Source organism: Rhineura floridana, chromosome 13 (genome assembly GCF_030035675.1).
Source record: "Rhineura floridana isolate rRhiFlo1 chromosome 13, rRhiFlo1.hap2, whole genome shotgun sequence".
NCBI lineage: Eukaryota > Metazoa > Chordata > Lepidosauria > Squamata > Rhineuridae > Rhineura > Rhineura floridana.
Window position 1 is genome coordinate 11,610,588 of NC_084492.1, and position 26,020 is coordinate 11,636,607.

Below are 26,020 nucleotides of genomic sequence, written 5' to 3' on the forward strand. Positions count from 1 at the left end.
TGCGCCACCCAACATTTCGTTCCCTCCCCCACTGCCAATCATCCTTCCCCCTAGACCTTCAGTTATATCCATGTAGTGCAGTATTGTCCACTTCAACTGGCAGTGGCTCTCCAGGGTCTCTGGCATTGGCCATACTCTGGCATTGGGGCTGATGGGTGTTGGAGTAAAACATCATCTAGAGGGCCACAGGTTTCCCCACCCAAACTCTATAGGAAATTTTATGGCAACTACTACAGTTGTTGGAATGTGTTGTGCCTTGCTGGCTCCCTCAGAAATCAAACTGGCTTCTTTAATTGAATGTGCACCTTCAGATTTCAGCTGTGTGCTGCTCTTTGGGGCGTGTATTGAAGGAGTTGTTCTTAGAGATAAGTAAGTAACCATCACATTTCTGCTTCCCTTTTGTGTGTCAAAAGCTGTGGCCTGCTCTCAAGTTGATATCACAGCTTTGCCTCTCATTTTTGTTGTGTGAAATTACCTTTCCTTTCAGCACAGCACATGGAATTTATTCGTTACAATGCTCAAGGAGGGGGAAGTGGTTTCCATTCAAAGTAAACTGCTTTTTCCTCCCTCTCTTTGAACATTTGAAAACCAAACGTTAAAAGAGCCATGGGGGCTGTTTGGAAGACTTTTCCAAACAGACCCATGCTGCCCTTTAAATCTCCAGTTTTCAGAGGTTTAAGGAGCAGTGTGGGGCTGCTTGCAAAGGGCTTTCAAACAACCCCACGTGGCTCCTTGAAGTCCCAACAATTGTGGCTTCAAAGTGCAGCATCACCCATGACTGTGATGTCTGGTGGTTGACAGATGGGCAGCCCCACCCATTTGTGGTAGTTGGCCTGCCAGAAATTGTTGAGGGTCATTAAAACAAACAGAGATTGTGAACAGCTCCAAAAGGATCTCTCCAAGCTGAGTTAATGGGCAGTAAAATGGCAAATGCAGTTTAATGTGAGCTAGAGTAAAGTAATGCAAAGAATCTTAACTATTCATATTTATACTCATGGGGTCTGAACTGGCAGTAACTGATGAGGAACAAGACCTTGGGGTTATAGTGGATTGCTCAATGAAAATGTTGACTCATTCTGCAATAGCTGTGAAAAAAGGCAAATACCTTGCTAGGGGATCATTAGAAAAGGAATTGAAAATGAAACTGCCAATATCATAACGCTGTTAAAAAAATCTGTAGTGTGACTGCATTTGGAATACTGTGTATAGTTCTGGTTGCCTCACTTCAAAAAGGATATTGTAGAGTGGGAAAAAGTTCAAAACTGGGCAACCAGATGATCAAGGGGATGTAATGAGTCCCCTGTGAGTAAAGGTTGCAACATTTGCTGCTTTTTAGTTTAGAGAAAAGACAAGTATGAGGTGACATGCTAGAAGTTCATAAAATTATGCATGGCACGGAGAAAGGGGAAAGAGTTTTTCTTCCTCCTTCATAACACTAGAACTCTAGACATCTAATGAAGCTGAATTCTAGAAGATTAAGGACAGACAAAAGAAAATACTTCTGAACGCAGCACATAGTTAAGCTGTGGAACTCGCTGCCACTGCAGGCAGTGATGGCCACCAACTTGGAGGGCTTTAAAAAGAGGATTAGACAAATTCATGGCGTATAAGACTATCCAAGACTTCTAGCTAGGAAAGATGTTATTGGCAACCACTTCAGTAAATTCAGTTATCTAAAGTATTAAATTTAAATTGTTTGCATAAGCGGCAACTCACTGCAGGAAATGCATCTTGAATTTTACTTGGAAAAATATCTTTAACCAGTTAATGCAAATCAAGACTTCTTTTCAAATGACCAATTCCATCTTTTCTACAGATACGGTGATGCAGTGAACAAGAACTTAGTGGTGGGCACTCTCTCATGGCCCTCACCGTGGGTCATTGTGATAGGCTCTTTTTTCTCTACTTGTGGGGCAGGTTTGCAGAGCCTCACTGGTGCCCCACGGCTGCTTCAAGCAATTGCCAAGGACAACATAATTCCTTTCTTAAGGGTTCGTACACGTTGAGCTCATTTGCTTTTCTTCTAATGGTCACAGCCAGTGACAGGATATTTGTTATGCTTACCAAGCAGGCTCCTGGAAAAGAACCTTGTAAATCTGGAAGCTCTGTGGGCTCTTGAAGGCAAACACAGGGCCCTAACAGAGAACTGTCAATTTGACCTGAAAATGCTCAGTTCCGTGTCTTTTTAAAAAGCAAGCTTGTGGTCCTTCATTATTATTATTGTATATATAAATTGCTTCATACAACAAAAAAGTCTCAAAGCAACTTGACAAAAATAAATGTAAATGAAAACAGTTAAAACCTTAAAAATGTAAAATAATAACACAAAATCCATAAAATGCTCATCTAGCAGCATGTTAATAAGGACCAGGTCCTACCCACCCCACTAACAGATGAGCACCAAAGTAGGAGGCACCATTAACCAAAGGCGTGGGTGGTGCCTAAAAACTGCTGGTGATGGTGCCAGGCATGTCTCCCTGGAGAGAACATTCCACAGATGGAGGGTACCACTTAAAAAGGCCTTCTTCCCTAGTGCAGTCTTGTCAAGCCTGGTGCCCTCCAAATGTTTTGGAGTACAACTCTTATCATCCTAGAGACGTGAAGGCCTGGAAAAAATTGGGTAGGTGGTTTTTTCAGTCCCCCCCCCCATTTTTCTGTTTTTTTCTACATTTTTACATTAGCTTGTCAGCACAGCCAGTGGTGAAGGATGATGGGAGTTGTACATCAAAATATCTGGAGGGTACCAGATTGGCGAAGGCTGCAGCTAGCCGAATGTCTCTGGGGAGTGTGTTTTACAGCCAGGGCATCAGCATCAAAAAGGCCCTGTCCCTAATTGCCATCCATCTTGATTCTGAAGGCTGCAGTCTCTGGATTGTGTGCCTCTGAAACAGATGTTAAAGAATGGGCAGCATCTTTTGGGAGCATTATATTTTATATTATATTTTATATTATGAAGCTTAATAGTGCGTCTTTTAAATGCACTATATGCCAGATCTAGGTCAACTTTGCCTAAATCAGTCTAATCAAGGGTAAGCTAAAACCATTTTGCAAGCTCTCTGACAGAGCAGTGTCTGAGACTGAGAGCCCAGGGGACATTTTCATTACCTTTGGTAGGAAATGGCCTATAATACCAAGTTATGAAAAGGAACACAGGTGTTCTCAGAAGAGGAAAAAGCTATGTGGCACAACAAGGGAATTAACACTATAGTTGCAGTATATCACAAAGGTACATAGGCCTATATTACCAGAACAAAATCCAAAGGGGGAGTCTGGTGGAAGGGAAAACCTAGAGGGGAAATTGCATTATTATTTTTGCCCGTAGGGGTGGGATGGGAGTGGAGTTTATGATGGCCATATACTGAGCAGCGGACATGTGGAACAAAACAGACTTGAGTCTTTATACATACAGTAGCTGTCAGAAAACACAAGCCTGTTTCAGGTGTTCAGCTATATATGTGAGGGCTCCTTACAGATGTTTTACTTAATATGTGTAGGTTGGGAGGGGGGAGGCTGAGATGCCCCCCAATAGGGCCAGAGTGCCCCTCTCACACACATATGTTTAGGGCTACAATATCTCTCCCCACACACAAAGATTGCTTCCAGCATAGGCTTTAGATGTTTATTTAAACTGCTCAAGGGTTAATTGTTAAATGAGGCCCTGCAAGCTCATTTTGTTCTACAATCTTCTTTTACAGGTGTTTGGCCACGGAAAGGCAAATGGTGAGCCGACCTGGGCCCTTCTGTTAACAGCATTGATTGCAGAACTTGGCATTCTTATTGCATCTCTTGACATGGTGGCCCCAATTCTTTCTATGTGAGTTCCCCCCCCCCACTAAGTAGGATGGGTTTTGTATTACCCATACTTGATAAAAGCAGACCAGCAGCATTCAAGCTTCTTACTTCCAAGGAGCCCTTTGGAAAGTTTGAATTTTGATGGCAAGGATTGCAAAACTCACTGCTCTTTGCTACTGATTGTAGTCCTTTTTTTAAAAAAATCCCTTCAAATGCTTCTTGGCATGATGTTATGTTGTTGCAAGGCATAGATCTGTTATGGGGAATTAAAGATGATAGCCAGCTGCTATGAGGAGCCAGGAGAGCACTGGTGATCCCACCCCACCCAAAAACTAGCTGAAAAGCCACTCCATATTTTCATCACCCATCAGCGGGGTAGGTGGTGAAAAGGAAAGTGATGTTATACCTCAGCCCTACTTTCCACACTGCCTTGTCTGCCAAGGAACCCCTGCATTAGTGCCAACAATTCTGGAAAGCAAGTTGGGATGCACGATTGATACTTGGAGGCTGCTGGCCAGATCCTTTGGGCAGCTGTGTCATTGTGTACGATCTGAGAGTGTGCCCAAGAATACACACAACACTGTCAATTGCACGGGAAATGGGTAGTGGCGGACAAGCTCCTTTCAGAGAGAGGTTCCCTGGAACACATTTTCTGTTTTTTTTCTAAAATGTTTGCAACATAGAACAGAACTCTGCTTTCAGGCCCCTGTTGTAGAATGTAAGCCTTCCGCACTGCTTAGTGATGGCTCCAGTGCGTCACAGTTAAACAAAAGGATTTGGCTGTGTTTGCGGGTAAAATGCCATGAAACCCAACTAATTGACAGTTGTTGAAACAGTGAGGCAAATCGAAGCTCACCAATTCAAGCTCTGGCGCTGGGTACTCCAGGCAAGGATTGAACACCTGTGCACTTTCATTCCCCCAAGCTTTTTCCTGTTCAGGTTTAGTTAGTCTGTGACAACATTGCTGACCTCTGTAGTCCAGGCCTGCACAACCTGTGACCCATAAAGCTGAACAAAGCCCAGCTGCCAGCCACCACCCTCCTCTGTTTTGCAGTCCTGGGTAGGCAGCAAAACCAGCAGGGTTATCAAGCCTCAGCTAGGTCGGCCACTGTACAAAGGCAAGGAGCTTGATGTTTGGCTTGTTGGCTCACATGTTGTATAGCTCTGAGTCTAGCTGATGTTAACATGTCTCCAGGACATCCTTTTAACTCCCTTCATATGTAAGAATACTTAGCATTTAGATAGCACTTTAAAGTGTCTGTAGTGTTTTGCAAACCCAGAAGAAGAGAGATTTTACACAGAAGTACAGGAAGAAATTGACACACCAAAACAAGATGTGCTGATAATCATGGGGGACCGGAATGCAAAAGCAGAGGACAGACAAGAATGGCAGAGGCTCCGAAGCTCTCACCGTGCAATCCACGTCAGCGATCCTGCCGCTAATCGCTGAAGGGGAGCGCCGGGGTAGGCTTGTGCCCAAGGGCCCTGGCATATCTGGGGCCGGCCCTGCATTGACCACTTGAAAATTGCTAATGGTCTTGGTGGACCATTTAATGATTTTTTTTCTGTCTGTTGTAGCAACTGTAATGCACTGTGCTATATGCTGTATGATTTTTAATTGGATTTTTATTGCTTCTTTTATTGTTTATGTTGCATTTTATTGTATTATGATTTCCATTCCATAGTATTCAAATTATCATATAATAAACTGCAATGCGAGAAATAAAAGAAAAATACAATTAAAAATCAACCAATGTATGATGCATTTTTCTCTCTCTTTCTTACCTGCCCCCCAACTAGGTTTTTCTTGATGTGTTACCTATTTGTCAACTTAGCCTGTGCAGTGCAAACACTCCTAAGAACTCCAAACTGGCGGCCCAGATTTAAGTACTACCACTGGTAAGTTAAACAGTGAGAGTGAGAGAGCGGTGGTGTCCTGAAAGCTTGTTCATATGGCCATTGGCTCCCTGATCATTAAAGGCAAGGTCAATTGACTTATGTTCCCAGTTGATCACTGTGCTCTGCAGGCGAGGGCCTCCTCCAAATGCCATCTCATCAGGAGGTCCGTTCCGCACAACATAGGAAGTGGACCTTTAGTGTTGTAGCACCTACCTTTGGAATTCCCTCCCCTTAAATATCAGATAGGCACCACCTCTGTTGTCTTTTCAGCACCTATCGAAGACCATCCTCTTTCAACAAGCGTTTTAAGTAGATACTTTATCCTAGTCTGCCTCTGTATTGGAATTGTTTTTTAAGATGTTTTTAAAGATATTAAGATGTTTTATTTAAAAGATGTTTTTGGTGGTTTATCATTTGTTTGCCACCTTGGGCTTCCTTTGGGAGGAAAGGCGGGATATAAATGTAATAAATAATAATTAATAATAATTTGAGAGTATGTGAGTAGTGGAATGCTAAAAGTGCTTGGAAATGGCTTTTATTTATTACAGTTATATCCTGCCCTTCCTCCCAAAAGAGCCCAGGGCAGCATACCATGTAGTACGCCATTCCTCTTCAGTTTGGTTCACACACGCATGCCCGTTGCACGATGAAAACTGCAGCATCAAGATATGGCTTGCATGTGTGAATGGGCAATCACAGATATAAACATCAATGAAAAGAATTCCCCTCCAACACAGTCCTGTCCAGTGGAATCTGTTTGCGCATTCAACTGCCAGTCATCAAGTGTGAAGAAATCACGGAATGTCCATCCATGTGTGAACCAGCTCTAAATATGTGTTAACATTTGAATTTTATGTCCTTCAGGGCCTTGTCCTTTCTAGGCATGAGTATCTGCCTTGCACTGATGTTCATTTCTTCCTGGTATTATGCTTTAGTGGCAATGGTCATCGCAGGCATGATTTACAAGTACATTGAATACCAGGGGTAAGTAGGTTCTGATGAAAATAACCTGGTACGATGAGTGTGTACAGAACTATCCCTTTTCCTATAGGGAGGAGGGGATTCATATGTGGGTTATGCTAGCTCTGAACTGGAACTCCAAGTGAAGCTAAATCCTCCCATTTAACTGCTGAATTGTTATGGCTTGTATCCAACAAAGTTGCTCTGTTCACTCAAGGGCCTTCTGCTGGTGCAACAGAACTTCATCTCCCCATGCCCCCCCCCGATCTACTGCAGAGGGTTAGGGATACCCCCAGGACAGTTCTAGAGGGAGCAGAGGAATGCCCCAGCCAACCTGGCCAGAGGTCAGGGATGGCAGTGGTCCCCATCCCTCATGTATGGGGAGAACATTGGAGACTTCATGTAAGCTGTTCTATGATTTCCAAAGGAGAGTGAGATACATGTGTAACAGATGAATAGAGTATCAAGGTCTCCTCATGGGAGTCCATATATGCTATGAAATATCAAATTATTGCGCTCAATAGGGTTTCTCTGGACTGGAGTCGACTGGCTTAATTTTGGAAATTGGGCTTTACAGGGCAGAGAAGGAATGGGGCGATGGGATCCGGGGTCTGTCGCTAAGTGCTGCCCGATATGCTCTGCTGAGATTGGAGGAAGGCCCCCCACACACCAAGAACTGGAGGTGACTGCTTTGTTTGTTTTTTCAGTTAATAAAATGGAGACTTATATTTTCCTCAGATTCTGAGCACGTATGAAATAAAAATAACTCTCAAATTGGCTGGATGAGGACCGGTAAACTGAGTCCGAATCCTAGCAAGATGGAGGCACTGTAGGTCGATGGTTCCCAAATTCGGATTATTGGTCAGTTGCCTGCTTTGGATGAGGTCATACTCCCTCTGAAAGAGCAGGTCTGTGTTCTAGGGGTGCTTCTGGATCTATCTCTGTCGCTAGAGACCCAGGTGACCTCCGTGGCTAGGAGTGCCTTTTACCAGCTTCAGCTGGTCAGACAGCTGTGGCCATATCTGGACCGGGATAGCCTGACCACTGTTGTCCATGCATTGGTAACCTCCAGGCTGGATTACTGTAATGCATTGTATGTGTGGCTGCCCTTGAGGTTGGTCCAGAAGCTGCAGCTGGTGCAAAATGTGGCAGCGAGACTGCTCACTGGGGCAGGGCAGGGTATTGCCAACATGTCACCCTGCTGCTGAAAGAATTGCACTTGCTACCTATTAGGTACTGGTCTAAGTTTAAGGTTCTGGTTTTGGTATTCAAAGCCCTATACAGCTTAGGACCAGGATACCTGAAAGATCGCCTTACCTCTTATATATGCAGGTGAGGGCCTCTTGCAGATACCATCTTACTTGGATCAGATCTGCACAACATAGGAAATGGTCCTTTAGTGTAGCGGCACCTTTGGAATTCTCTCCCCTTAAATATTAGACAGGCACCATCTCTGTTGTCTTTTTGGCGCCTACTGAAGACCTTCTCTTTCAACAAGCCTTCTAAGTAGAGACCTTACCCAGTCTGCACCTGTGCTGTAATTGCTTTGTAATATGTTTATAAAACTTTTTTTTAAAAAAGATGTTTTAAAGCTCTTTTTTAAAAAAAGATGTTTTGTTGTAATACATTCTAAAGACTGTTTTTATGTTTTAGAGTGGTTTTAGTGCTTTTGTTAATAATAATACTGAACTTTTCAAGCCCCTTAATACAGTTCTTTTTACATACTTTAAAAATCACAGAGTGTCTGATGTTGACATTCTTCCCCAAAATAAAAGAAAGCTGGAAGGTTGTCTACTGAAATGTATGGAGCTAGACAGAAGACAAACAAAAGGAAGCATTTTATGCATTGCATAATTTTAAACTGTGGAGCTTCTTGCCAATGGATGTTGTGTTCTTCATATAAGGCTCTGTTGCTTCTTCCACCACCTCCCATATCGCCATACCTCCTGTTGATTGTCCATCTTCCACCACCTTCTCAATCCTTGCTCTTAATTCTTTCCTCTTTTTTACGTTTCACTAGGAATCAGGTACTAGTAGCTTGGTACTGGTTGCTTGGTTCAGTGGTCCAGACTGATGAACTCCCCCCACCCCTCTGGACACCTGTCCAGTATCTCAGCCAGGTCTGTGAGCCTAGCTGCCCTGCCACACCAGCTCCTGCCATTCCTGCTTTTGCGGTGTCTGCTGCTGCCACCGGAGGCAGCTCCATCTGAACTTGCCTCTTGATGATCAGCACGTTAGGTTTTAGCCAATTACAATTCCATACCTCATCTCGTTTGCTCTATGTGGGCAATGTTGTGACATCACAACAGCGGGGGTGTGGCGTGGCAATGCAATGCTGGCAGTGTTTTTTAACTGTCAGAAGCTACGGGAAACCGTGTCACTGCCACATGTGCTGAGTCACTGCGCTGCAGGCGGAAGCTTTCTCAGTGGAGAACCTTCTCGACTGACTCTGTCCACTCAGGCTGACCACTGGGCAGGAAGGAGTGCAAGGGCCTTCCTTGTCCTGCTGGGCCGTGATCGAGCTTCAAGGTGTACCTGAGCTTTGGTATTCCTATGTTCTCTGTTGTTCTTTGATCCTGATTTCTAGCTGCTTCTTTGGTTCTGTTTGCTGCCCTGTCCTCCACCTCTGACTTGTTCTTTGGTTCTGCCTTCTGGTTTATTCCTCAGTCCTGCCTCTCTCATCCGTTCTGACCCCTGACCTTCTTGATGGCTCCTGACTCCCAGTTCCAGAGGCTACTGCTGACAGCCCAGACCTAACAGTAATGATGCCATGCAGCAATTGCAGTGAATACCCACAGACAGTTCAAAATATGATGGGTGTTTTGGAGTGGCTTCAGACAGAGACAGGCCATCAAGTATTATTCAGGCTGGAGTAAGCAGTTGCGTAAATTCAGTTTTAAGGCTTCTCAGGAACCGTTTCCACATTGACCTATCTGACAAAGAACTCCTGCACATCTTGCCATGTAACTCTGGTGCACTGCAGAGGCTCCTGTGACTCAGTATGGGGTGTATTTTCAGTTGCCTGTCCTGCTTGGGTTTGTGCAACTAGAGACCATACAAGAACTGCCATGAGAGAAGAATGGTAAGAACCAGTGTGGTGTAATTAGAGTGTTGGACTCTGTGAAACTGCATACATTTATTTATTTCTTACATCTATATCCAGCCTTTCCTCCAAGGAACTCAAAGTGGTGTACATGTTTTTCCCCTGCCCATTTTATCCTCCCAACAATCCTGTGAGGTAAGTTAGGTTGAGAGACAGTGACTGGTCTAAGGTCACCCAGTCAGCTTCAGGGCTGAGTGGCCAGTCAAACCCTAGTCTCCCAGGTCATAGTCCAACACCCTAACCATTACACCACACTGGGGGATCTTGAGCCAGTCATTATCCCTCAGCCTGGTCTACCTTAAAGGGTTGTTGGAAGAATACGTTAGCGACAGAGCAGCCGTACACACCACCTTAAGCTCCTTGAAGAAACGGGGAATAAATAAATGGTGTTGAAACTGTCCTTCAAAGAAGTTTTTATTCTGCTAGGAAACCTCTGGGCCTTCTAGGAGCATAGCTCTTAAAACATGGTCATAAATCAGATCATAGAATTGTAACTCCTTCTCTGGCAGGACAGCCTTCTTTCATGCAAATGTCGCTCATTGTGCACAAATAAATATGCTGGTTAAGCTGCACCCCTCTGCCCCATGAAGCCCCTTGAGAGTCTAGAGAGCAGAAACAAAACCTCCAACCTCTTGGGTTAGGTGAACTTCCCACATGAACCAAGTCTTGATGAGCCAGGCTCCCAGCTGGTGAAAATAACCCTTCAAGGCTTCCAAGCCAGAGTGGAACAAAAAGCCGTCAAATGCTCCTTAGAGCTGCTTAATATTCCAACTAGTTGTGGAGGATGGGAGGAAGCAAAACCTGCCCCCAAACTGCTTCTTTTTTCTCTTTTCAGGCCGCAGCTGTTGGTGCTTCTGAAACTGGATGAAGATTTGCATGTGAAATACCCCAGGCTATTAACATTTGCTTCTCAGCTAAAAGCCGGCAAAGGGCTGACCATAATTGGAACAGTGATACAAGGCAACTTCCTGGAGAGCTACGGAGAAGCCCAGGCTGCTGAACAGGTGGGCATGGTAGGGGCTAAACATAAAGTACTATGTATCATGGAGCATTGGGCAAAAGAGGTTATATGACTTTCTAAGGGCAGAGGCTCCACCCAGAAAATTCTCTTGGCATGCAAGCAAATCCCTTTCTAGCGAATAATGGGCTTTCACAGATGTGCTAAGACATCAGCAGAACCAAAAACTAAAGAATGACCAAGTGCAATGTTGTTTTGTTTATTCACGCTTTTAGCAAAGGCTGTGTATCTTCCACACTAAAAAAAATCTAAATTCTCTACTGAGAAAAGTTTAATTACACTGTGTCAACAGCACTGACTCCCAATCTGCTTCTGGGCACAATTTAGAGTCTTGGTCTTGACCTTTAAAGCGCTTTAAGGCTTGGGATCAAGGCCTTCACGTTTGCCTGTCAGTACACTAATATCTTCATCAGAGGCCTTTCTCTGGGTTGTCCTACCATCTGAGGTATGGTGGGAAGTTACCGGGAAAAGGGCTTTCTCGGTGGTGGCTTCCATTATGGAATGTTTTCCCTAGGGGATCTTGCCAGGCACCACTTTGATATCATTTTGGTGCCAAGGCAAGACTTTTATTTCATTTTCTCCGACCCTTTAATTTAATTTGATCTGTTGTATTTTTGCTGGCATGGGTGTGTTATGCTGCTCTTACAGATTTCTTTTAACATATTTTTGTAAGTTCATAATTTTTTTTATTGTGTTTTGAAATTTCATAAGCTGCCCTGGGCATCTGATTGAAGGATGGAGAATAATAAATAAGCATATAAATACATGCATTTGTAAGTTATGCAGACTTTTGTTCTTTTATTTGCAAAGCTTATGCGGCATATTCCCCCTGTTCTACATAATTTATTCCATTTTTGCTAGTCATAGGTGGCGAGTAGAAGCTCTGTTCTCAATCCCTGGAAAACTTCCTCAGGCATCCTTCTGGTTTCTGAAATTTTAGCATAGACACATGCTTTCTTTGCAACCATGTGGGCTAGAAACCTGGGTAGTTTTTGTTTATTGTTAAAAAAGGGGGGGGAGCAAAGAACGGTGAGAAGCCCAGGTAGCTGGATTCTGCACCCAGTAACACATTCTGTGTTTGGCCTTGTAGAATTGCTGCATATACCCAGCCACAATTTCTTTCATGAAGACAAGTTTGATTACACGTAAACAGAATTTTGGGGAAATGTGATAATGTAAAACACACTTTGAAAAAATATGGCAGCACAAACACCAATTGCCCATTTCACGTTTAGGTTTCTTCTTCCTTATTCACTTGCCCTCTGTGCAGATGCAGCATATGAGAAGAAGGTGGTGAAAGCAGGATCCCTGCCCCTATTCCTGACTTCCACTGAAGTTCTAAACAGAGCCTGCATAAGGCAGGTTGCTCTCTGCTCAATCGGAAGTCCTCATTTTCCAGCATTCCTCATTGCACGGAGAGAGCAATCTGTGTGTAGACTCTAGTCTAGGCAGACCTTCAACTGACTGCATATTAGTTGGGAGCAGGACAGCATTGGCTGATCCTACTCCCCTCCCTCCTTCCTAAGCACACACTGAAAGAATGTCTACGTAAGGATATGCTCTCAGCAAAATGAACAACTATCAGTGTCTTACATGTTTCACAAAGAGTATGTACAATAGGATTGGTAGTTGATGTTTCCAGGCATCCTGCGACTTTAACAGGTGCATCATCACAGGAGGAGGCTTTTTCTCATTTACACATTGGAAAGAGTGACATCCTGTTGGATTTCTGTTCATCGCACAGCTATTAAAATAGCCTTCCCCAATCTGGTGCCCTCCATATGTTTTGGACTACAGCTCTTCTCATCCCCAACCTGCACTGCCATGCTGACTGGGTCAGATGGGAGTTGTTGTCCAAAAGAGCTGGAGGGCACCAGGTTGGGGAAGGCTGCATTAAAGAAATAGGAAATGAGACCCAACCAGTTAGGTTCTAGATATGGAAACGTTTTTCGGTTGGACTTGAAAGGCCATTCCTTAAAGTGTTGTTGCTTTGTCAGGCTCCACAACTGTGTGACAGCAGAAATTATTCTCTGAACTTACTTTTCTAGCATGCAGCTATCAAAGGCACGGAACCACAAAAAAAATGCCGCAGATGATTTATGAATGCCCTAACCATGGGGGGGGGGAATGTCATTTTCCAGATGTTGTTGTACTCCTTCAGCCCCAGGCAGCATGGCCAATGGGTAGGGATGATTGGAGTTGGAGCTCAACAACATCTGGAGAGCCACAGGCTTCTTGTGCCCCATTCTAAACTTAGCATTCCATGCTCATGTAAGAACTCTTCATACTTTTTGCACTCCAAGGTATAGTACTGGGGCTGATGGCAGCTGTAATCAAAAACAGCTGGAGGGCATCAGGTTGGTGAAAGCTGTTATATGTAATTAAGTGGCCCTCTCCGGCTGAAAAATTATGACCAAAATAGGTATATGTTTGTGTGTTGTGTGTATATTACATTTGTTGGAAATCTAGGGAATGGGGGGGGGGGGGCGGGACAGCTTCCCGTAACTGTGAGTCAACATGTGCAAATGCAGAAATCTGTCTATGTGTTCCAGTGTTTTTTAATTGTCCCTGGCTGTCTTCCAGACAATCAAGAACATGATTGAGATTGAGAAGGTGAAAGGATTTTGCCAAGTCGTCGTGGCTAATAAAGTCCGGGACGGCATTTCCCACTTGATACAGTCGTGTGGATTGGGGGGCATGAAGCATAACACTGTGGTGCTGGGTTGGCCATATGGCTGGAGGCAAAGTGAAGACCCAAGATCCTGGAAGACCTTTATAGGCAAGTTCTAAGGATGAACTCTTCCTTCTCCATTTATTATAGCTACTGTATTGACTTTTCCATACGTTTTGATGTCATGGTGAGGTTCATATCCCTGCCTGTGATTTGCAATTTTCATCAGTGGTAGCTGGTGGGACTGGTAGGGCGGAAGGAAGGGAGCCCAAACAGTAGGTGGAGCCAGAGCCAATGATAGGCAAAGCCAACTAATTCCTCCTTCCTGCTGAGTTTTACAAGGGCAGCACTGGGACTGAGGAGGAAGCTGACAGACAGTGCTAACCCCTTGCGCAAATAAGGCAGGCAGGTGAGGCCTGGCTGAGAATAAATTGAGGTTGGCCGGGCACAGCCCTGTTTGCCTTAATGGAGCAGCCTCATCTGCTTTGCATCATTCTGTAAACCACAGGGGCATGGTAACACATATAATGATCTTGGGACATGGGAAACATTTGAGTTATTGAAGAAGTGAGGATAAGAGGCTGCAGAACTGCCTTGTTTTATCATAACAAGTTCTTCCCTAATTAATTGTATATGAGATTTAAGTACATTTGTCAGAACAAAGGAAGCAGCCCTATGCAAACGATTGGTCCATCTAGTTCAGTATTGTCTATGCTGATTGGCTGCAGCTTTCTGGGGTTTCAGATGGGGGAAAGAGATTGAACCTGGGACCTTTTGCATGCAAAGTGTGTGTTCTATCACTGAGCTACTACGGCCCCTCTCGAATGAAGAGTGTTGCCAGTTTGAAATGCATTAAATTATCGTTTGATCCCTTCTATTTAGCACTACTTACATGTTTGTCCAGGCTTGCTTTTTGGCTTGAAAATTGTGATTGGGGTGCTGAAAAATCTCTTAATCCATTTTCCTTGTGTATTGCTACTGTTCACAGCTGTTCTCGCCCCCTTACCTCTTACTACTGATTTGGAAGCCATTCCCCCACCCCATTCATTTTCAAGTAATCCCAACCAATCAGGGATCACATATGAGATGTGATTACACCGTGATGCTACGTAGCAGTCAGATGATGACTTTTTGCTGAGTACGTAATGCCTTTTTATTCTTCTTTCCACCAGACACTGTACGATGTACAACAGCAGCTCATCTTGCCTTGCTGGTGCCCAAAAATGTGTCCTTCTATCCTGGAAATCACGAGCGTTACAATGAAGGGAACATCGACGTCTGGTGGATTGTGCATGATGGAGGCATGTTGATGCTGCTTCCTTTTCTACTCAAACAGCATAAAGTAAGAGTGCCACGGGCTAGCTAGACAGATTGGGCTTGCTCATTTGCTTGAATGTGTTAATTCAAGGTGTGGGATACTAATTTGTTGCTCTGTATTTATAATATATGTTAATTGACTCTGTCTGAAAGCACCTGAGGCAACCTACAATGTTTTAAAAAGACAATACATATCCTAAAACAATATTTAAAAACTCAGTTAAATATAGGAAAAACCATTTAGAAATAAACAGTGGGAAAGGCAGTAAAACGAGAGCAGCTTCCAAAGAACAGCCCTGGGAGTCAATCCTTCTCATTTGAAATATGCTCAGCTGCATTTCTAGGGGCTGCTGCGAAAAATAACTGCAGCATGAAGTTCTCAAAGAGGAAGAGCTTCTTTTGCTGAGGTCTCTAACTGCCTTTGCTGTTTTGGCATCGATGGTCACTGCATCCATGGCATTCAGGATGAAGACAAACAGCCTCAGTGTGCGACTTGCAGGTGACCGGTGCTTTGATTAAGAGTGCCAATTCCTATGCAAATATTGACATATTGATAGTCACGTAATGCAGCCTTCCCCAACTTGGTGCCCTCCAGATGGTTTTGGGCTGCAACTTCCATCAGCCTCAGCCAGAACCATTTTAGGGAAGGTTGGCATAACATGTCTCTCTCATATACTTTTTTCCATCAGTATCCTGGATGTATGTAGGAACATGGATAACTCAGACCATTGGTCCATCTAGCTCAGTACTGTTCACATGGACTAGCAGTGGCTCTCCTGGATTTCAGGGTCTCCCGGCTGTAGCTGAAGATGCTGAGATCTGGACTTGAGTCATTCTGCATGTCAAGTAGATTCTGCGCCACTGAGCTGTGGCCCTTCCCCTTGCATTCATAAAAGTTAAAGAGATTTGTTTAAAAAAGTTTGTGCAGTCTTGCAGCCTCTAACAGGTTCCACAAGCTCTGCATAAATGTTTGAAAGTTTTGAGAAGATATTTCTTTTTCCCCACCCACTTCCACAGGTTTGGCGAAAGTGTAAAATGCGAATTTTCACTGTAGCCCAGATGGATGACAACAGCATTCAAATGAAGAAAGATCTGGCAACCTTCCTCTACCACCTCCGAATAGAGGCTGAAGTAGAAGTAGTGGAAATGGTAATGGGGTTTATCCTGTTCAGTGGCGGATCAAGGTTTGGGACTATGTATTCTGGGCTCTGGCGTGCTTATAACGACTGTATTTCTCATTTCTGTAGCAAAACAGCGATATCTCTGCATACACTTATGAGCGGACTTTGATGATGGAGCAGAGATCTCAGATGCTGAGGCAGATGAGGTTGACCAAAACAGAAAGGGAAAGGGAGGTAAGTTTTGCTTTGCCCATTGACCCGGTCCCCAGACAGATCTTCCCAAAAGCTGCAGAGACCTCTTTTGCCATTTGTTCTTTAAATCCCACATCCACCATATTCAAAAAGGTTTTTAAAGTGCTATTCTGGGAAACGGCTGTGTTCTATTTTGAGGAGTAGTTCCAAGAACTGTGTCTAAGCATGTGTTAATATTTATTACTTCCTTCTATGATGGAACTCTAGGCCACACTCGAGTTGTTATGATTACTGTTGTTGTTGTTATTATAATTAGTATAATAATAATATATTCTGCCCTTCTTCCCAGAAGGAGCCCAGGGTAGCAAACAAATACACTAAAAGCACTCTAAAACATCTTCAAAACTAAAACATACTAAAACATCTTTAAAAATCTGTGTATATCAGTTGGTACTCCCCATAATAGCAATTGCTTCTTGAGGAACCGAAGGACATGACCAAAGGTCATCTCGACCAGGTTTCTGCTTCCAGAAGTGGCCAGATAGGCAGCCTTGGGCACTTGTATGAAGGGCATGAAGGCAAAATCCAACCCGTCTTGTTTACCCCCTACAGCTGATACCAAGAGGTATACTATCTCTGAGCAGAGAAGTTCCATTGAGCTACAGTAGCTACACTTAGCTATATTCTACTTCCAAGCTCTTCCCATGGATTGCACTGGCTGCCAATTAGCTACCAAGCTAAGTTCAAGGTGCAGCTTGGGACTAGGATACCTGAAAGATTGTCTCTCCCCTTATATACCCAGTTGATCACTGTGCTCTGCCCATGGGGGCCTCCTGCAGGTACCATCTCATCAGGTGGTCTGTTCTGCACAACATAAGAAGCAGACCTTTAGTGTTGTGGCACCGACCCTTTGGAATTCCCTCATCTTAAATATTAGACAGGTGCCATATCTCTTTTCTTTTCAGTACCAGTAGATCTTCCTCTTCCAACAGGCGCCTTTGAAGTGGAGATCTTTCCCATACAGTCATTGAGATGAAGTTTGTACTTGAAACGTAGACTTTTGTATCCTGAACACCTGTGACAAGTTTCATTTCTACATCTCAGTTTTCAACATGTGTCCAAATGAAAATGCTAAGCAGTTGAGTTTAAGCCAAAATCCTTGTTTCATTCAGCCAGTCAGCACTGCAAATAAGCCCACAAACATTTTTTCTGGCAAACATGCCCATGTGTACCTTTTGGTAGCCATTGGTGGCTTGAAAGCGGGGTGGGGGAGCATCATTAGGAAAGGAATTGAAAGCAAAAATTGCCAATATTATCACAGCTAGTATCATAAAACCTTCATACAAATCTATACCGCACCTGCACTTGGAATACTATGTGCAGTTCTGGTCCTTCCACCTCAGAAAAGATGCTGCAGAAAAGGGCAACCACAATGATCAAGGGGCTGGAACAGTTGTAACATTTGGGGTGATTAAGTTTAGAGAAAAGGTGAGTAAGGGGGGGCATGATAGAGGTGTGTAACATTATGGCTAAAACCATGACTGCTATATATTAACTGCAGTATCAGAGGCAGTATGCTTCTGAATATCAGTTGCTAAGGAACAACTGTGGGAGAGAACTATTTTGTTGCTGTCCCGCTTGTGTGTTTTCCAGAGGCATCTGGCTGGGCAACTGGTCTGATCCAGCAGGGCTCTTATGTTCTTCTGTCCTTGCCTGCTTGGTCACCTGGGAGCACAGTCTTGACTCGCAACAGTTGACCTGGGAAGCAGCATTTACAAGTCTGCTATAAATGTACTTGCCTTTTTGGGGCCACAACAAGGCTTGGATTGTGGGAGTGGTGTTAATGAAATCCATATGACCCTTCTCCCCCCATACACTCACACTTCTAGGAAAATCCTGGCCCTACCGTAGGCTTCAAAAACAATCACCAAGAGAGCTTCCTCCTAAAAGTAAGGTGGACAGGCCTCTCTGCCCCCCTGTGACTTGTCTGATCCATAGTTGCATTGGCAGGCCATTGCCATCTTGTGCTCAGCCAAGGCATTTCAAATCCCTTTCCTCGTCAATTATTTACCGCTGATGATTCTCCAAGCTGATAGCAAAAGATGTTTCATATAGAAGCCATAGAAGGCTGATCTCTGAAAATTATGTATGTATGTTCTTCCAGGCTCAGCTGGTGAAGGACAGGCACTCGATCATAAGGTTAGAGAGCCTCTACTCTGATGAGGAAGATGAGGGGGAAGCAGTCCCAGAAAAGATCCAGATGACGTGGACGAAGGACAAAGGCGACTCTGAAAAGCGGATCCACAACAGCACAGTGGAGAACTTTAGGGAGCTCATCAGTATTAAACCGTAAGTGCAGAGGGTCCCTGCTGGGGCGAGATCTTTGCACCATCTGACATGGAAGTTGATCCACGTCCTTGGCGTTGTCAGAGGCTTTGTCTTTCATCTTTTGGTTTGACAATGCAAGAGCTAAGTATTTGACATGGTCTTTCTTCCACAAGGAGTGAACTGGACTGGACTGGACTGGGTTGGGCCAGCACTAGGAAGCCAGGAACATCTGCAGTTTTACGTGCCGCTTTGGTTATGTACTAAGCGCCAGTTCTCTGAAAGTGTGTATCATTAGCTCACTGAGAGCAATTAAAGAGGAGCAGGGTCGCAAGATTCTGATATTGCTGTGGGTCCAGTGAGGTCTAACTAGAGGCGAAGAAGAAGAGTGGAGTAGGAGGCAAGGGAATGAGATGCAGGGAGGGGCATAAGGAATGGAAATGTTGGAGGACATAATACGACCTGGTCCACACGTCACATTAAGCCATCAATAAAATAAACTGGTTTAATGTGAACAAGGAGTGTGCTGCTGAAAATCTTGGGTGTTCTACTCCTCCCCTGCTCCTGCTGCCACAGCACAAAGCCAGACAGGTCTGGCTTGTTATGTCATCCAAACCTGGGCTCATTGTTTGAACCAAGCAAGCAAAAACCAGGGTGTCAGGGTTACTGTGATTTATTGCTCACAAACATTGTAAAGGGATGTGCTGCTTTGATGGTTCCCCCTTGCTCCTCCCCCAACAGGAGCAGGAGAAACACAAGCCAGGAAGCCTCATTTAAGTTTGGCTTCCTATGACATCGGAAACAAGGATCGTGATATACTACTCCTTAATAAATCAGAATCTGAAAGCCAACAACAAACCATGGTTTAAAGCAGGCTAGCGATCTTGGCTCCTTAGGAAGAAGCATCCAGATTCAGTGTAATGGGAAACCAAGCTTTAATCGTGCTTTGTCGTTTCTTTCTTCGCTTTGTGGCAGGGGAGGAGTGAAGGAGGTGTAGACATCAGGCAATGTGCACTACCATTTTCTCGTGCACAACACACCATGATTAGCCATAACCCCCGTCTTAGAAAGATGTGAAAATGTGGCCAGTAAAGACTTTGCAGACACAGAAGAGCTAGTAAGTCTGAAGCAGTTACAAAGGTTAGGAGAGACTGAATTTAAATTACTTTGGCCAGGGGGTGGGAGAAGGTAGGGGAGGTTGTCAAGTAGAGGCTGGTCTTGGGAAGGCTCTAGTCCTGGATTTTCTGCACTGAGCATCAGGTTGGACCTGATGGCCTACAAGCCCCCCCCCCGGTGTCTGATTCTGTGAAATGATATAGTTGTCAGTACTTGGGAACGTGTTTGGTGGTATTTGCTATAACGTCACCTTGAGATTCTGGGTTGTATTCAACCATGTTCTACTCAGAGTAGACCCAGAAATATTAACTCTAAAAATGATATCTTAATCATATGAGCACTCGTTCTCGGTTTCAGCATCATAACCCCCTCCTATGCAGCTCCTGCAAACGAAACCAGGAAGTACATGTAGAAAAATCCCTTCATGCCTGGTCTCAAAGCCTCTCAAATGCTGGTGTTAACTGCAAGTCCAAATTACAATGTTTAGTAAATTGGATAAAACAGAACCATTTTGAATAAAAGTCCAACTTCTCTTGGCACTCTCAGGTTGTGTCCGTTTTTCAGCCATAGCAATCTGCCGAAGTCTTGTGCGTCAGTTGTCCAATGTCAGGTGGGATGTTGTTTTCCAGTTTTCTAATTAATGCTAACATTACCTTTATCTTTACTGTTTCCTTCCATGCTGTCAGTGAATGGGAAAATCTGTAAGTTGATTGTTTTTAATAATCTAAACATGTATCTTTATCTTAAGGCAGAGGTTCCCAAACTATGGTCTGCAAGTTTCATTCAGGTGGTCTGTGCATGTCCACATGAAATATTCATATTGATTTTAATTGTATTTTGTTGCTTCTTTCATTTCTTAACTTGTATTGTATTACAATTTGAATTCTATGGAATGCAAATTGTAATGCAAGAAGCAATAAAAATACAATTAAAATCAATACTAATTGATTTTTATAAATTATTTTTCTAGCACGGGGATATAAATTGCTACAACAGGCAGAAAAATCGTTAGGTGGTCCATTAAGACCCCCAGCAATTTTTAAGTGATCCACAGAGAAAATAAGTTTGGGAACCACTGTCTTAGGGCCAAGCTAGATACAAGGTTAAGTCCTATCTCACGAACGTATTAAAGTTCTTTGAGAGTGGAAAGTGGCCAATGTAACACCAGTCTTTAAAAAGGGATCCAGGGGGATCCTGGAAATTACAGGCTGCTTAGCTTAATGTCTATCCCAAGAAAACTGGTAGAAAGTATTGTTAAAGACAAAATATCTATGCACATAGAAGAACAAGCCTTGCTGAAGCAGAGCCAGCATAGCTTCTGCAAAGGTAAATCTGGTCTCACAAAACTATTGGAGTTCTTTGAGAGTGTCAACCAGCATACAGATAGAGGTGATCCAGTTGACATAGTGCACTTGGACTTTCAAAAAGCTTTCAATAAGGTACCTCATCAAAGACTCCTGAGTAAGCTTAGCAGTCATGGAATAAGAGAAGAGGTCCTCTTGTGGATAAGGAATTGGTTAAGCAGCACGAAGCAGAGAGGAGGAATAAATGGACAGTTCTCCCAATGGAGGGCTGTAGAAAGTGGAGTCGCAGCTGTGAAAAAGGCAAAGTGCATGCTAGGAATCATTAGGAAAGGTACTGAAAATAAAACTGCTGATATCATAATGCCGTTATATAAATCTGTGGTGCAGCCGCATTTGGAATACTGTGTACCGTTCTGGTCGCTTCACCTCAAAAAAGGATATTGTAGAGCTGAAAGGGTTCAGAAAAGGGCAACCAGAACGATCAAGGGGATGGAGTGACTCCCCTATGAGGAAAGGTTACAGTATTTGGGGCTTTGTAGTTTAGAGAAAAGGCGAGTCAGAGGCAACATGATATAAGTATATAAAATTATGCAAGTTGTGGAGAAAGGGGATATCCAGTGAAGCTGAATATTGGGATTCAGAACAGACAAAAGAAAGTTCTTCACATAGTGCATAGTTAAACTATGGAGTTTGCTCCCACAAGAGGCAGTGATGGCCACCAACTTGGATGGCTTTAAAAGCAGATTAGACAAATTCATAGAGCATAAGGCTGTCAGTGGGTACCAGCCATGATGTCTGTGCTCTGCCTCCATAGTCAGCGGCAGCATGCTTCTGAATACCAGATGCTGAAAACCGCAGGAGGGGAGAGTGCTGTTGCATTCATGTCCTGGTTGCAGGCTTCCCATGGGCAACTGGTCGGCCATGGTGAGAACAGGATGCTGTACTAGATGGGCCAATGGCCTGTCTTCTTATGTTCTTACTGGTGGCAGTTGATTGTGTTTTAAGTATGTAACAGCCCCAATCACATAGAAAGGAGAGGTGGGTTTGAGGTGTGGCTGTGCAGGTACGGCATGCAAAAACCTTCCCCGAACTTCTCTATCAAAGTGCTTTTCTTTTCAGCCTAGCTCTGACACAGGAAGCAACCCCTACTGGATGTACAGGATTCAGTGTCCCACATCCATACTTCCTTTTTGCTGTTGAAATCAGAGCAGCCCCTCTTTTTCTACACAATTGGGGCAATTTTGTGTTTTGAATTGTCTTTTAATTCAAAATGAATTGCATCTGCTGCTGTGTAACAGTTGTGTGAATGTGACCTTTCAACAGGAACCAGTCAAATGTCCGACGGATGCACACTGCTGTGAAGCTGAATGAAGTCATTGTAAACCGGTCCCATGATGCGCGACTTGTTCTTCTCAATATGCCGGGCCCTCCCAAGAACACTGATGGAGATGAAAACTGTATCCTTTTTCATGGGAATGTAATGATCTCTTGCACAACACACAGAAGCACCTGAAGTATTAAGTGCTTTGCACTGGGTTCATCTGAATTTGAGTTAAGCATGAGAGAATGCTCTACTTAGAGGAACATGCAGTCTTTTTGCTATTCGTTTATGGCTTGGTACCTAGATATGCTCGTCTCCCTTCTGCCTGCTCACCAAAATAGTGCTGTGATCACAAAGGTGTTTGGAGCCTCCTGCTGTTTTTTTAGCTGCTGCTCAGTTGTTGTTTTACTGCCGTTTTGTTTTGTATGCATTGCATTTTTAATAATAATCTGAATCACCTTGTGTATCCTTAAATTAAAAGGTGGAATATAAATATAATAACAATCCTGTACAGCCCTGTTCCTCCCCATAGGAAAGGGCAGAATACAAGAGCCTGAGATAGTTTCCAGTTAGAGATTTCTCCCTGAAAATAATATCACATTTACACATTATAGTCCTGTGAAAATTAAACACTTTGACATCCCATTGGTCATAATGAAAAAATTAAGTGCATACTCAACTGTCTTAGAGAGGCTCAGTAGTCCTTAACATTGATTTAAATTGTGCCCCATTAATTACAAATGCAATGCTATGTATGCGCTTATTCCAAATAGAGATTTCTAATTGTTTTAAGTGTGAGAGAAGCTCCTTGTTAGGTATAGTGTTCTGTACCATTAGGACTCTGAAGGTTTTTCACTGAAATCTATTGAAGTCTCTTGTCCTTGACTTCAGCTGATCCAGATATGGAATTTCTTGAGGTCTTGACTGAGGGTTTGGAGCGGGTATTACTTGTCAGAGGTGGCGGCCGAGAAGTCATCACCATCTACTCTTGATCAACATAAAACAGAACCTGACCGTTTATCCTCTTCATGATAAAAGGACATTCCAGTTCTTAAGGGAGAATAGGACTTTTCTTTTTCTGCCTCTACTTCTACACGATCTCCTTTCCCCCCCAAAGTGTACACAACTCACTGTAGCTGTAAATGCAAGTTCCACTGCATTATTCCAGTTGGAATATACGTATCTCTTTTGAAGTGTGATTGTATCACACCATTCTGCTTAGAGACACATTTAATCATGACTCTGATGTAGCAATGCTTCTGCTTTGATACTCTTTGATACAGCTCTAATACTGGTTTTGTGTTTTTTTAGAAAATAAAAGTGCAGAATTTTTAGACACTATATATCATATATTAGAACTAAGGTCCATTCTCTGTTAACAAGATTTTAAGCAAATCTTTTACATTGGGGTCTAGGGGCACTTTACAGCTGTTGCTGATTCTCTGTATCTTCTAAGTCAGAAGGGGAAAAAAATCCTAACCAGTTTAAATTGGAGGTGGCTAACCTGTGGCCTTCCAGGTGTTGTTGGCCTATCAGCCCCAGCCAGCATGATCCACAATGGTCAAGGATGATGGAAGTCGTAGCCCAAGAGCATCCGGCAGAGCCACAAATTAGCCACCCCATGACTTAAAAATATACACACAGTTTCTAAACTCAGCTCCACGACTATGCTTTCTGTATTCAATAAGAATTTACACTTTGTGATAAAAGCTTTAAATTATGTGAATTATGTATGTGGATTGCTACAACATACAGGAGAGTGCGTCTGACTGAAAATGACCCCCCTCTCCCCCCTTATTTATTTTTCTATTTATTTGTTAGAAACATGGCAGAAAGAAAAGCAAACCGTACTAATGATTGTGGTCCGCTGCCTGCAGGCCATTTTTAGTTGGAACAGGCTATGTAATAAACACACAACTGGTCTGTTAGATGTTTTCATAGAGTTTCTTCCAATAAATTAGATCAAAAGGTTAGTTCTATGTAGCTCTGCTCTGTTCCAAGTAATTTTGCAGGCTACAGTGGTGTAAACAGGTAGGCTGTACTTTTCAAGAATGTCAACACACACCATTCACAGGACATGCTGGTTACAAAGTGAGGAAGGTTGACATTATGGGGAAAATCTTTTTTTAACCAGGAAGTCTTAAGGGTTTTTTTTACATCCCACTGTATTTACTGTATGGGAGGTCTGTATTTTTTTCCAATAAAATACTGCATACACTTGAGCCAGTGTCATCTATCCTGGAAGGAATACCATTCTTCTGTATGCACCCTTACTTGCCAGTTACTGTATAGAAGCCTTCCAAAATATTGCTACAAAATACCGTGCCCGTTTCGTTCACAACTGTACAATTGCCTGGACTGTTGATGCCCAATGTGGCATGCCACTGATCTATGTTAGGGGTAGGGAACTACTTTTGCTGGAGAGAAAGCTCCAGAAGTGACCAATTCTCTGTGGACCACTTTGACAGATGGGTGAGGCCACCACCACCTTTTAAATCAACTAACGCCAGGCCTTTCTCAAGCTGTGGTTGCAAAGGAAGAATCTTCATTCTGGAATTCAGCACCTTTTTATATCATTAAGCAGGTGATGGGAAAAGGCCCCCAATTCAAACTGAGGTGGTAAAGGAAGAATTGCAAGCGCACTTATAGTGCAGCTTAGAGTGTGACTTGAACTTTCCCATGCTTAACGTGAGGGAAGAAAGATCTGTAGGAACACTTTTTTCTCCAGATCACTGTTAAGTAGTTCTGCATTTAACTTTCCATGGCAGGCACCAAACAAGACAGGCCTATGAGATAAGTGGTTTGCGATTGTAAAAACCATAATTCCTATATAGCAAAGCAAATATTAACATTTATTTGGGGGTCCATTAACTATAAATCCATGGGATACAAAGGGGAAGAGTTCCTTTCATTTGTCCTTCCCCTCCTCCAGGTTTAACACCAAGTGCATTCTTCCTGAATTGCGCTGAAGAATAACCTCAACACTGAGCTGTATTCTGATACGGATTGAAGAGTCTCTCTGTAGATTTAAGTTACACAGAAATCCTGGCATTCCCCATTATATTTGCATGATCCTACTGAAGATATGTCACAGCTTCAAATAAGATGAAATACTAGAAACTTATCATTTGATCTGTTTTTCTTGTGTAAAGACGTTTAGTTTTTAAAAAACCTAAAGTAGATTGACTGGTTAGGCACTTTTTAATCTCTAAATATAGTACAAATCCATGTACATTTAGTCTAAATCAACCTTCATACACACACGCCCCTCTGAAGTATACATACATTGAAAAATAAATAACATTTCTACCCAATCAAGTAAGGATTTTACAAGTTAAGATTTTTAGAAACAAAAGTTTTTCCAACTGAAATCTGACATTCTTGAAGCTATTGTGTAGAAATAACTCTGCACAGACCATAATATTTCCACTGGCTTCACCTCCCTTGCTGTTTAGGATGTGACATCAAAGACAGTGGTGACAGTTGAAAAAGCTGGTAGACATCATCTCCTGCCAGACAACTTTGGGAGAGCTGTTCTACCTAGCAAAAAAACCAAGAGACGGCTCAGGAAAAATGATAAAGGCATGTTGCAGTGGGATTTGGAAGGACTTAAGCACACACTTAAACTGTTGGATCATGGCCAACATGCTATAAAAATAAAGGTCATATGAATAATCAAGTAGCACAAAATCCTTGTGGTACACATGAGCTTGGAGTCTGTAATTGATGTACACTTTGTGCACTAGTTATGCAGGCTGCTTTGCTTACAAACATCACACACTCTTACTTTTTCACAAATTGGATTAGAACAACTCCAAATATCATCGTGTAGTTGCTTTGTACAGAAATTATTTTTTCCTCATACCCCCCCCCCCCAAAAA

At 43.1% G+C, this 26,020-nt stretch overlaps 2 protein-coding genes across 9 annotated transcripts in view; one reads left to right on the forward strand and one right to left on the reverse strand.

Annotated features, from left to right (window-relative positions):
* Positions 1–24,361, forward strand: part of SLC12A4 (solute carrier family 12 member 4) — a 162,998-nt gene extending 138,637 nt beyond the window's left edge. For all 7 annotated transcript variants that reach the window (XM_061593836.1, XM_061593838.1, XM_061593839.1 and 4 more), the window contains 14 exons: positions 312–369; positions 1,817–1,991; positions 3,696–3,814; positions 5,593–5,691; positions 6,556–6,675; positions 7,229–7,333; positions 10,590–10,758; positions 13,356–13,551; positions 14,616–14,785; positions 15,778–15,909; positions 16,008–16,115; positions 18,238–18,422; positions 22,142–22,275; positions 23,040–24,361. In XM_061593836.1, coding sequence (XP_061449820.1) covers positions 312–369; positions 1,817–1,991; positions 3,696–3,814; positions 5,593–5,691; positions 6,556–6,675; positions 7,229–7,333; positions 10,590–10,758; positions 13,356–13,551; positions 14,616–14,785; positions 15,778–15,909; positions 16,008–16,115; positions 18,238–18,422; positions 22,142–22,275; positions 23,040–23,131 — 1,862 coding nt within the window. In that variant the 3' untranslated portion in view covers positions 23,132–24,361. The remainder of the gene's footprint in view (positions 1–311; positions 370–1,816; positions 1,992–3,695; positions 3,815–5,592; positions 5,692–6,555; positions 6,676–7,228; positions 7,334–10,589; positions 10,759–13,355; positions 13,552–14,615; positions 14,786–15,777; positions 15,910–16,007; positions 16,116–18,237; positions 18,423–22,141; positions 22,276–23,039) is intronic.
* A 638-nt stretch (positions 24,362–24,999) lies between these two features.
* The window catches only part of PLCG2 (phospholipase C gamma 2), a 105,705-nt gene continuing 104,684 nt past the window's right edge, over positions 25,000–26,020 (reverse strand). For both annotated transcript variants that reach the window (XM_061594092.1, XM_061594091.1), the window contains exon 34: positions 25,000–25,679. The gene's annotated coding sequence lies outside the window, so the exon portion shown is untranslated. The remainder of the gene's footprint in view (positions 25,680–26,020) is intronic.